Source organism: Garra rufa, chromosome 2, assembly GCF_049309525.1.
Source record: "Garra rufa chromosome 2, GarRuf1.0, whole genome shotgun sequence".
In the NCBI taxonomy this organism is placed as follows: domain Eukaryota; kingdom Metazoa; phylum Chordata; class Actinopteri; order Cypriniformes; family Cyprinidae; genus Garra; species Garra rufa.
The window spans coordinates 15,895,430-15,908,544 of NC_133362.1; the positions used below are offsets into that span (position 1 = coordinate 15,895,430).

Here is a 13,115-nt window from a genome sequence, read left to right on the forward strand (position 1 = left end):
CTGCATCTGCCTCGCAACATCTTTTCAGTTTATGAGTTTAGGGAGTTTGATCATACAATGTAGTTAAACTGCTTCCTGAATGTTGCGGGAATCATAAAATATTTAATGATTTTGGTTCTTTAACTGTTCTAACTAAATTGTTGAAGGAAACAGAATTAAAATTAGAATTAAAGCAGGCTTTTGCTAATTAAGATCTCATGTGTCTCTTCTAGAAACTGCTTATATTTGCCAAGATACTGTCTGCTGTTAAAATGTCAGAGAGTCAGTAAAAACTCAAACATTTCTCATCAGGTTCTCTCAAGACCAAGTTATCTGAAGTATGCTGTACATACATTTACATTACACATACATGTACATTTTATAGCTCTATACCCTTACTGTATCAAACTTACAAGGATATGTAATTTATTTCTGTGATGGCAAAGCTGAATTTTTAGCATCATTACTCCAGTCTTCAGTGTCACATAATCCTTCAGAAATCATTCTAATATGCTGATTTGGTGTTCAAGTTATGATGCTTAATACTATTGTATTAGTTCAAAATATTCAGTTCAACAAAGTTCTAAAAATGTCTATACTGTAACTTTTGATCAATTAAATACATGCTTGTTTAATAAAAGTATTACTTTTTACTATAATTCTGATTAAAAAAACTCACAGACCCCAAACTTTTCAATGTAGCATAATGAGTCTAATTTTTATTTCTAATAAGGAATTTGAAGAGACACAGTGGATATTTAAATGAGACATCCATTCTGTGTTTTCAAAGAGCAACCCCTTGAGCAACACAAATTTCCTCTGGGTGCATTTCTGTCTTCTAGAAAAAGCAAATGAACTGCACACACACACCACCTCCATCTCCATGTGGATTCACCAGAGCTGCTCCCACACACTCCCACATACACACTCTGATCTCCACTGGTGCAGCGGGATAAAAATGTAATGAAATAATCTGTGTCCATATTAGTTAATTATTCCCAGCTCTCTGGGTGAAACCTGCATACATTTAATTTCCAGAACAGACGCACAGCACCTCGGTTACAAAACTTAGTGAGCTGGAACCTCCCAGTTAAAGACATATTACATCCAAAAATTAAAATTCTGTCATCATCTACTCACCCTTTTGTCGTTCCAAACCTGTATTACTTGCTTTTTCACTGGAACATGAGAACATCTTCAGAAGTTCTTTAAAATATCTTCTTTTGTTAACTTGCATACTAAAACACTATTAAAACATACTAAAATACCATCAATTTGCATAACTGTACTAAAATGTTTTCCCCCCTTCAAATAAAAGATTATGTGTTCACTTTTGTCACTTCCCTGATGAAAAAACAGCTAAAACCAGCCTAGGCTGGTTGGCTGGTTTAAGCTGGTCAACCAGCCTGGCCAGGGTGGGACAACCAGCTTAAACCAGCTAAGACCAGGCAAAGAAAATATAAAAAAAAATATTCCAATATAATTTTCATAAGTTGAAATTTAGGGGTTAGGGTTCGGGACAGCCACCTCCCAATTGAAAGTACCCAATAAATGATGATTTTATATACATTAAGCTTACTGATATTTTAAATATGATTGTAGGTTTCAATATATAATAAAATGAACTTAGTAGACATCTAAGATTTGAAAACATAAGTGCCAATGTTTTTTTTTTGTTTTTTTTTGTTTTTAGTTTGTGGGACAGCAGTTTGCAACCAATTTTGTAGAATGGCCCAAAAAATGTGTATGTGAACCATTTTTATAATTCCTTTCAGTGAATATTTAACACCATCCACCATCTTGGGTTTATTTTTTCGCTGAGGGCAAACCAATTTTCCCCCAAAATGTATTTTAGGTTTAAACTGCCTTTTGAAACCAGAGCCTTAAAATACTACCTCAGTAGGCAGCATGTTGGAGCAACACGCTGCCCTTGCTCTGTTGTTGATGTTTTCCAGTGCGTCATTTTGGACATTGCTTATTCTGGCAACATTCACACCTGCTGAGTGAGGCCTTTTAGCTTTCTGCTGTGTGGACTTTTAGTATTTCACCATATTATATCACACACACGCACTGCTCACAAATCTAACAAAGTATAATAGCTTTATTTGCTGAATTCTCAGATAGCTTTGCTTACATTACTTTTGCGCTGCTTATACTCCTGACCGCTGATGTCAGATGTCTTTCCTCGGCCATAAGGAAGGTGTTTAGATGGGTTTGTTGCTCTCTAATTCACCCCCTGCTTTTCTTCTCTCGCAGGTGGCGTGTGGAACCAAAGACAGCCCAGTGCTGGATTCCCGAAGGACAGCTAGAGATCACAGACCCTTGAGGTGAAAGAGGGTGCATGGATCGCTCAAGGACAAAGACTTCTGCCTACCTCTGGTTGGGTGTGGTCTGCGTGGCAACAGCCTTCCTCTGCGCAGAGGCGGGAATCACGCCGAGCCCGTCCCTCTCGAATTACACCTCATGTGTCGGGGAGACGGGTCGATGCCAGCCCGGCATCATCTTACCAATTTGGTACCCCGAGGACCCTTCAATGGGCGACAAGATTGCTAGGGTCATCGTGTACTTTGTGGCAATGATCTACATGTTCTTAGGGGTGTCAATTATCGCAGATCGCTTCATGGCTGCCATTGAAGTCATCACCTCCCAAGAAAAGGAAATCATCATCAAGCGTCCAAATGGTGAGACAACGACGACGACAATCCGAGTATGGAATGAAACAGTGTCTAACCTTACGCTCATGGCTTTGGGCTCCTCAGCCCCTGAGATCCTTCTCTCCGTCATTGAGGTTTGTGGGCACGACTTCTATGCCGGCGAACTTGGCCCATCCACCATCGTAGGCAGTGCTGCTTTCAACATGTTTGTGATCATCGGTCTATGCGTATCTGTGATCCCAGAAGGGGAGGTCCGGAAGGTAAAACACCTGCGTGTGTTTTTCGTTACAGCGGCGTGGAGCATGTTTGCCTATATCTGGCTCTACATGATCTTAGCTGTGTTCTCGCCCAACGTCGTCCAGGTATGGGAAGGGCTTCTCACCTTGGCGTTCTTCCCTATTTGTGTTGTTCTAGCTTGGGTGGCTGACCGTCGCTTGCTCTTCTACAAGTTTATGCACAAGAAATATCGCACGGATAAGCACAGAGGCGTCATCATCGAGACAGAGGGTGACCGTTCCAAAGGCATCGAAATGGATGGAAAGATGATGAATTCTCATTTTGTTGATGGCGGAGCTGCTACTAACTTGATGGGCCTGATTGAGGGCAAGGAGGTGGATGAGTCACGCAGAGATATGATCCGAATCCTGAAGGACCTGAAGCAGAAACACCCGGAGAAAGAGCTGGACCAGCTGGTGGAGATGGCCAACTACTATGCACTGTCACACCAACAGAAAAGCAGAGCATTTTATCGTATCCAGGCCACGAGGATGATGACCGGCGCCGGGAACATCCTCAAGAAGCATGTGGCTGAGCAGGCCAAACGCAGCGCTAGCGTTCAAGAAGTTCACGTAGAAGAACCCGAGGAGTTCGTGTCTCGCATTACGTTCGAACCTGCCATTTACCAGTGTCTGGAGAACTGTGGAGCCGTTCTTCTCACGATAGTGCGTAAAGGTGGCGACATCACTAAGACAATCTATGTGGATTATAAAACGGAAGACGGCTCGGCGAACGCCGGAGCGGACTATGAGTTTACCGAGGGCACGGTGGTGTTTAAACCTGGCGAGGTTATCAAGGAGATCACCGTTGGCATCATTGATGACGACATCTTTGAAGAGGATGAGCATTTCTTTGTGCGACTCAGTAACGTGCGCGTTCTGGAGACTGAGGATGAGGTGTTGTCACCCAGTAGCCTGCCGTACCCTAAGGCCTTGTTAGGATTCCCTGCTGTTGCCACTGTTACCATCCTCGACGATGACCACGCAGGCATCTTCACTTTCGAAAGCGAGTCCATGCATGTGAGTGAGAGCGTGGGCATCATGGAGGTGAAAGTGCTGCGGACGTCAGGGGCGAGAGGGACGGTCATCATTCCGTTCCACACAGTGGAGGGACTCGCTAAGGGCGGCGGAGAGGACTTCGAGGATGCGTATGGAGAGCTAGAGTTCAAAAACGACGAGACCTGGTAAATATGCTTTATTCAATTCACAGTTATTCCCATTTTGTCTAGGCTAAAGGGTAAAGCGGGTGAGATTTAGAAAGCTTGAAGATATACAGTGGCCACAAAAAGTAGTTTTTTGGATACAGTTTGGAATGTCATTGCATTAGATGCATGCAATGTCAATTTGCACAAGTTAAAAGATTTATGAAGTGATGGTGTCCTAGCAGAATTCTTAATTCTAAATACTTTTAAATCAAAATGCTTTTTACCCCTGATTTTGGACAATACATCTGTTGTTTTATTAATGGAAACCTATTAAAATTCCTTGTTTGTGAAATGATTTGCATGAAAAGTGTATTTGCAAAGACATTACTACATTTCTTAATGTATAATGCAATTTAAATGGTTAGTTTACTCCCGAATTACAATTTCCTGGTAATTTACTCACCCCCATGTTATCTAAGATGTTCGTGTCTTTCTTTCTTCAGTCGAAAAGAAATTAAGGTTTTTGAGGAAAACATTCCAGGATTTTCTCCACATAGTGGACTTCAATTAGGACCAGTGAGTTGAAGGTCCAAATTGCAGGTTCAGGGCTCCACACGATCCCAGCTAGGAATAATACTGTGTCCTAACTACATGCAATGCGACAAGATTCCAGCAACCACAATTTGGCTGTCCACACCAGATACAACACGACAGCGCAACCCGACAGAATCACTGAAATATAACAGCAGAAATGGACAAGTTTATAATCTAATTCATAAATATTAAACCTTTTAACATTTTTAAAACTACATACTTAGTGACTGATACTATCTTTGTCATAAAAACACTTGTTGGTTCACACTAGGTTTGCAATTTTAACGTATATGTTTGCTTAAATTTATTTTCAAGATCTGAGGTAAATGATCTATTATTGATTTCAGTATAGCTATAAATGTCACGCAATGTGATATTCAAACTCACATTAGACACTTTTAAGATTGAGTAAAGCACATAATCAGTGCCTGAGATTACAACTGTCACAGTTTGTATGTTGTGCTTCCAGCCACAACATTGCAGAAATAGAAACCATTTCTAAAATAGAAATTTTGTGTGTCACAGTCGCAGCTGGTTAGGACAAAAACTCAGATTAACATGGAAAAAATACCTTTTATCCCGTGTTGCGGCGTTGCATCGCATGTAGTTAGGACACGGATTAAGGGTCTTATCTAGCGAAAAGATCTAAATTAATGTACTTTTTCACCACAAATGCTTGTCTTACGATGCACGTCTATGACTTTGCATTACATAATCACATTGGAAAAGTCACATGTGATTAGTTCTTCAGTTGAAAAAGGTAGGTAAATTCCATCTCATTTTCTCTTCCAACTTCAAAATCGTCAGACATCGTTGTTTTTTAGTTTTTTTGTAAAGGGCGTTTGACTTATTTTGCATGTTCGGTGAAGTAGTGATCACAGAGCTAGTACAAGATGAGGATTTGTGGTTAAAAAGTATATACATTTATATTTTTTTTTCAGCAAATGACCAATCGTTTCACTAGATAAGTTGTGTAGGGGTGGTGTAGAGCCCTTTGAAGCAGCACTGAAACTGCAATTTGAACTTTCAACCCACTGATCCCCATTGAAGTCCACTATATGGGAGAAAAATCCTGGAATGTTTTCCAGGATAAGGTTAAAAAGCTTAATTTCTTTTCGACTGAAGAAAGAAAGACATGAACATCTTGGATGACATGGGAGAGAGTAAATTATCATGCCATTTTAATTTGGGAGTGAACTAACCCTTTAAGTGTTCAAATAGTTTTGGGGCCACTGTAAGGATGCATGCATGTAGTTGAGGGTTTTATGTTTGAGATTTGTGGATGTTGAGTTTATCAGATTTGCTCATATGTTTGGTCATGTGATGGCTGTAAAAGAAGGCCACTTGTGCCAGAAGTTGCAAAGACATATGTGACTCTGGATCACAAAACCAGTCATAAGGGTCACTTTTTTGATAAATAACCTTTCCATTGATGTATAGTTTGTTAGAATAGGACAATATTGGCCTGAGATAGAACTATTTGAAAATCTGAACTTGAGGGTGCAAAAAAATCTAAATATTGAGAAAATGGCCTTTAAAGTTGCCCAAATGAAGTTTTTAGCAATGCATATTACTAATCAAAAGTTACATTTTGACATATTTACCGTAGGAAATTTAAAAAATATCTTAATGAAACATGATCTTTACTTAATATCCTAATGATTTTTGGCTTAAAAGAAAAAGCAATAATTTTGACCCATACAATGCATTGTTGGCTGTTCTTACAAATATACCCATGCTACCTATGGCTGTTTTTGTGGTCCAGGGTCCCATATTTCCTGCTGTTTGTATTCTGTCTGCTTTGTAAATCTTTAGTGACTTCCAATATGAGTGAAATGCAATTTAATCACTTTAACATAACAGTACATACATTTTATCTATTTAAGCACGCACAGTCCCTCCACAGAGGTTTAGGAAGGGGGTCTGAGATTTCTCTCAGGAATGTTGGTGTTTAATTAATCTAGTTCATTCATGTGAGATTTGGAAAGAGATACAGTAATACAGTAACACACAGACCAGATAGAGACAGAGAGACGTGTGGTGTGCTATCTGGTCCAGATATGCTGCTGGGTATTAATAGTTCAGTAAGAATATTCACAGCATATTCCACATGACACTCCAACCCACCCACGGTCTATGTAAGAGTATGTGAGTAGCTGACACATAATGTGTCCATGGACCTTTTTTTTTTTAATTAACATCAAGAGTTTTGAATAGAATGTATATTAATATTTAAGGGAGTGTGTCTATCTTAGTTTCTGTGTCTGGTCATTAAGCGTTTCAGCATTTTTAATCCCGTTTCTTCCTTTTTAAGTGGTCCTGTGGTGAGACCAATGAAATTTTAAACTCCAAATTTTGCAAGTAGTCTCTGAATTAATATGAGATTATAAAACATGCATGGATCATAATGAATTAAAGAGTTTTAAATGGACTATAGTGTCACATTGCAGTACATGTCAACTTTCCAGAAGTATTTTGTGTCAACTACCCATGTGCTGTATGCATTAACCGGAACTCCATTCATCTGCATTGACTATTTTAAAAGTATTACAGCATTTTAAACTTAAAAAAACGTGTGACAAAGAGTTTATTCATTGTTATACATGTATGTTTCATTGATTTATTTGTTATTTTTAGTGCTAGGCAATGATTAATCATGATTAATCGCATACAAAATAAAAGTTTTTGAGTGCATAATTTATTCTGTAACATTATAAATGTCTTTACTGACACTTTTCATCAATTTAATGTGTCCTTGCTAAATATATATATAAAAAATTCATAAATAATCAATCGTAACTGCATCTGAATTTAAATATATTAGTATAATCACGATTAATCGCAATAAATTGCATCCAAAAGTGTTTGTTTATATAATATATGTGTGTGTACTTTGTATATTTATGTATATATAAATACACACACATGCATGCATATATTTAAGATATTTATATATAATATAAATGATGTGAATATAAAAATATACATGTAAATATTTTCAAAATATATACTTTATGTATGTGTCTTTATACAGTATATACATAATAAATATACACAGTACACACACATGTGACCCTGGACCACAAAACCAGTCTTAAGTCGCTGGGGTATATTTGTAGCAATAGCCAAAAATACTTTGCATGGGTCAAAATTATAGATTTTTTTATGCCAAAAATCATTAGGAAATTATGTAAAGTAAAGATCATGTTCCATGAAGATTTTTTTGTAAAATACCTACTGTAAATATATCAAAATGTAATTTTTGATTAGTAATATGCATTGTAAAGAACTTAATTTGGACAACTTTAAAGGTGATTTTCTCAGTATTTAGATTTTTTTTGCACCCTCAGATTCCAGATTTTCAAATAGATGCATCTCGGCCAAATATTGTCCTATCCAAACAAACCATACATCAATAGAAAGCTTATTATTGAGCTTTCATATGATGAATACATCCCAGTTTTGTAAAATTTAACCTTATGACTGGTTTGTGGTCCAGGGACACATATATTATATACACAAAAACCTTTATTTTGGATGCGATTAATCGTGATTAATCATTATTCTGCACTAGTTTTTTTTTTAATGTAAAATATAGTCACCACCAATCACAAAGCATTTCTGTTTTTTTTTTTTTTTTTCTGAATTTTTTTTTTTTTTTGCAATATTGATAACTCATGTTCAATGTAGAAAACATTTTAAGCAACATAAGGGTGAGCAGATAATGAAAAAGTTTGGTCAGCTTGATTGAACTGACCAAATTTAGACATGAATGCAATTCCTCCAGTGTTTTAGACACACTTTACCTACTTTTTAATTAGAAAAGATACACAAAAATTAATTAAAAGTTTCATTCAGACTCCACTGGGCTGAGTAATCTCCGTAGGCACAGACAATTGGCTTGTCATTGCAAATTTGCGCAAAGAACAATGCATCCAAACAGCGTGAGTGGTATCATGTCTAGAAAGTGGCACTTCAGCTGCTGTCGTACAGTAAATAGTGATGAAGGTATCGTGACAGCCCTAGTACACGAATAGCAGGCACCATTCCTCAGTTACGGTTGAGACGATGGACTGCTTGCAGAGAGAAAGTTGAGTAAAGGCATCTGCATCTATCATAACCAAGCACCTGCCGTTGCCACCAGCAGGGTTTAAATCACGACTCTCTAACCAGTGCACTAACGAACTGATCATATGGAGCTATCCAGGCTTCTGGTCTGCTTTAAGAAAGGTCAGCAGTCAGCACATCGTATATATACACAATCTATCTCTCTCTGTCCTTTATAGTAGGTTTCCCCTCTTCACTGACCTTTAACCCTTTAGAAAGATAGAGAGAGTAGATGGGAGACCAGGAAAAAGGATATTTAGAGAAAAATGCACACTTGCAACCTACTAAAGCTGACAGAGTAAAGGAAAGAGCTCCACCTCACTGTCTCTTTATATCCATCTCTCACCATTTTTTTCTGTGTACGCTGTCATTGTGTTACACACAGTGTGTAAGTGTGAGTTTGAGAGAGCATGTGCATAGTGTTTGTGTGTGTGAGTGTGTGTGTGTGTGTGTGTGTGTGCCGGGGATCTCCTTCTCGGCTGGTGCTTGTTATATTCCCATGATGCTGCAGCACGATGCACCAGAATGCACCAGGAACCAATTCTCTCTCTCTTTTTCTCTGAAGTATTTTCATTTCAGATCACTAGAAATGGTGTCTTTTTGGCCCAGTTATATCAGATCTAATTTATTATACTCCTTATGTTGTTTGGTAGTACTGCTTTTTGTAAGTAAAAAAGCTTTATTTAAATTCATTAATAATGAGGTGTGATTTGAGTTGTAGTTTATGACCTTCTGTAATTCAAGTCCACATAGTTAAAGTAGATGAAAGGCAAGTTACTTTATGACCAAGTTTAGACACTGTAGTTTACGAGCTAGTAGCTGTGGTTAAAGTCTGGTTGAATTACTAGACGTAATTTTAGACGCTGTAGTTTATGAGTTTGCTGTAAATATAGTCACTGGCAGTTAAGTATTATATTGTGTATATATATATATATATATATATATAAGAGTGCTGTCAAACGATTAATAAGTTTCAAATTGTGTATTTATTATGTATATATAAATACACACAAATACAGTATATATTTAGAAAATATTTACATGTATATATTTGTATTCATATCATTGATATATTTATATATATATTCTTAAATATATACATGCATGTGTCTGTATTTATATATACATAATAAATATACACAGTATACCCAAATGTATTATGTAAACAAAAACTTTTTTAAATTTGATTAATCGCAATTAATCGTGATTAATCATGATTTTTTGTGATTAATCGTTTGACAGCACTAATATATTTAAAGGAGTAGTTCACTTTCAGAACAAAAATTTACAGATAACGTACTCACCCCCTTGTCATCTGAGATGTTCATGTCTTTCTTTCTTCAGTCGTAAGGAAATTATGTTTTTTAAGGAAAATATTTCAGGATTTCTCTCCATATAATGGACTTCTATGGTGCCCCTGAGTTTGAGCTTCCAAAATCCAGCTTCAAAGGGCTCTAAACGATCACAGCCGAGGAAAGAAGGGTCTTATCTAGCAAAACGATTGGCTATTTTCTAAAAAAAATTACAATTTAAATACTTTTTAACCTCAAATGCTCATCTTGTTTAGCTCTGTGTGTACTCTGTGTAGAGATTAAAAAGTATATAAATTGTAAATATTTCTAGAAAATAACTGATCGTTTCACTAGATAAGACCCTTCTTCCTTGGCTGGGATCATTGAGAGCCCTTTGAAGCTGCATTTAAACTGTATTTTGGAAGTTCGAACTCGGGGGCACCATAGAAGTCCATTATATCGAGTGAAATCCTGAAATGTTTTCATCAATAAGCATCATTTCTTTACAAATGAAGAAAGACAGACATGAACATCTTGGATGACAAGGTAGTGAGTACATTATCTGTAAAAAAAAATTCTGAAAGTGAACTACTCCTTTAAATTCAGATGCAGTTTTGATTGATTATTCAGAAGATTTTTTTCAAATATATAGCAAGGACACATTAAATTGATGAAAAGTGGCCATAGAGACATTTATAATGTTACAGAATTTTTCCATTTAAAATAAATGCTGTTTAGTGTTTAATTCTTAAAAAAAAAAAATCAGTTTTAACAAAAATATTAATCAGCGCAACTGTTTTCAACATTGACAATAATAAGAAATGTTTTTGAGCACCAAATCGGCATGTTTGAATGATTTCTGAAAAATAATGTGACTGGAAAAATGGGAGCTGGGAATTTTTTTTTATACATGTATAGTCACATAAAGTGGGTGAGTCTAATGAGTCAAAGAGGACAAAATCATCAATTCCTGATAAACTGGCACCAGATATCACTAAGAAAAATAGGAGATGCTACTAAATAAAATAATTTCCATATATAATAAATTACTTGTGACTCAAAGTGAGCAGACGAAACACAATATATTTGGTCATTGCTTTTGGAGGTGGATGCTGTTTGTGAAAGCAGAAAGACAGTTCTGGGAGGCAATTATACAAAAATATAATTTAACGACAGGCTTTACTCAAAAATGACAACAGGAAAAGTTCACCCAAAAATGAAAATTTATTGCAAGGAAATACTATGGAAGTCCAATGGGGACCAAGAATGATTACCAGCATTCTTCAAAACATGTTCAACATAAGAAAGAAAATCATACATGTTTGGAACGACATGAGGGTGAGTAAATGATGACAAAATTTTCATTTTTTGGTGAACTGTCCCTTTAACACCATAACATAACTTCAGATGCTGTGCAACGAGATCAAGTAGCTGGTTAGTCAGGTTATGCCATCCCATTGCACAGTCACATGACTTTTTTAAAGCCCATAGATGTGTTTCCATCTATCATTTTTCACATTAACCCTTTTTCACACAAGTCAAAACCACCTGAACCGAGCGTAAAAACTTTTTTTGCATATTAAGAATATGGCGTTTCCATTACTCATTTCTGATGCAATACTTCCAAATGTGTATAAATGTGATGGTAACTGGAGTTTGTGTGTTAGTAGCTTTAATTATTGTGCCTGTAGTTCAGTCAGTGTTTGGTAGAATGATGAAAGGAAAGCTACAGCAGAAAGAGGATGTGTATCATTAGACTTCACTGATTCTTCTTCGCCTTGTTTTTCTGTCTCTCGCCTCCCTTTGGACTTTTAAGCCTTTTTTGTAAATCTGCAGTTATAGCAGAGCTCCACAGTGTAATGAATCATTTAGAAAAGTAAACATTATTAATTTATTATGACGAATAAATAGGTGCTTCTAGAGACTATGTCTTGATTTCTTCATAAACACAAACATGTTTATGCAAATGCATCAGGGGTAGCTGAGCTATTATTAAGGTTAACAAGCTGCTGTCATGAGATCTTCACAAGCATGTGGCTCATTGGTAATTCAGTCCCTCCAGTTTTTCGCGATTCTGCGATCGCTGAATTTAATGCAAAATCAACAAAATGTCGCATTTTTTTGCGATCCTGCATAATTTGTCATTTAACCGCAAAATAATCGCAAAAAATGGTTATTCAAATATTTCAATAATAAAAAGATTTTAAAATATATATATCATGTTGATAAAGACGCTGCTCACGTGATGTCTGTGAGCTGTCTGTCTGCAGGGCTCGCAAGATCGATGTCCCGAACTACACTGGACTTAATGTACTGACTTTTAGTTCTTCCTGTCTGCACTTTATGCAAGCCTGTTTCTGCCACAGAATAAGAAATAAGAAAGAAATTATGACTTTTTATCTCACTATTCTGACCTTTTCTTACAATTCAGTGTTTATAAATCACAATTCAAATTCTTTAATATTAAAATTCTGAGAATAAATATGAGCTGACAGTTGACAGTCAGAATTATGAGATAAAAAAGCATTATTTTTTATTCTGTGGTGGAAACAACAAAAGAAACAAAGTAAGAATTGGGATATGTAAAACTCGGAATTATGAGGGGGAAAAAATGGAATTTTGAGCTCATATTTTGCATTCTGTGTTTGTCTCACAATTCTGATTTTTCAGACCTTTTTGAATATATTTATTTATTCTGTGACAGAAATGGGCTTCCATAGCACTTTGCTTAGTTACACTACCAGTCAAAAGTTTTTGAACAGTAAGATTTTTCAATGTTTTTAAAGAAGTCTCTTCTGCTCACCAAGCCTGCATTTATTTGATCCAAAGTACAGCAAAAACAGTAAAAATTTGAAATTTTAATTTTACTATTAAAATAACTGCTTTCTATTTGAATGTATTGTAAAATGTAATTTATTCCTGTGATCAAAGCTAAATTTTCAGCCTCATTACTCCAGTTCTCAGTGTCACATGATCCTTCAGAAATTAATACATTTTTATTCAGCAAGAATGCTTTAAATTGATCTGAAGTGATAATAAAGACATTTATAATGTTACAAAAGATTTCTA

At 36.2% G+C, this 13,115-nt stretch overlaps 1 protein-coding gene across 10 annotated transcripts in view; it reads left to right on the forward strand.

Moving 5' to 3' along the window:
• Positions 1–2,253: 2,253 nt before the first annotated feature.
• slc8a3 (solute carrier family 8 member 3) overlaps positions 2,254–13,115 on the forward strand; it is a 45,596-nt gene continuing 34,734 nt past the window's right edge. For all 10 annotated transcript variants that reach the window (XM_073833772.1, XM_073833774.1, XM_073833776.1 and 7 more), the window contains exon 1: positions 2,254–4,092. In XM_073833772.1, coding sequence (XP_073689873.1) covers positions 2,321–4,092 — 1,772 coding nt within the window. In that variant the 5' untranslated portion in view covers positions 2,254–2,320. The remainder of the gene's footprint in view (positions 4,093–13,115) is intronic.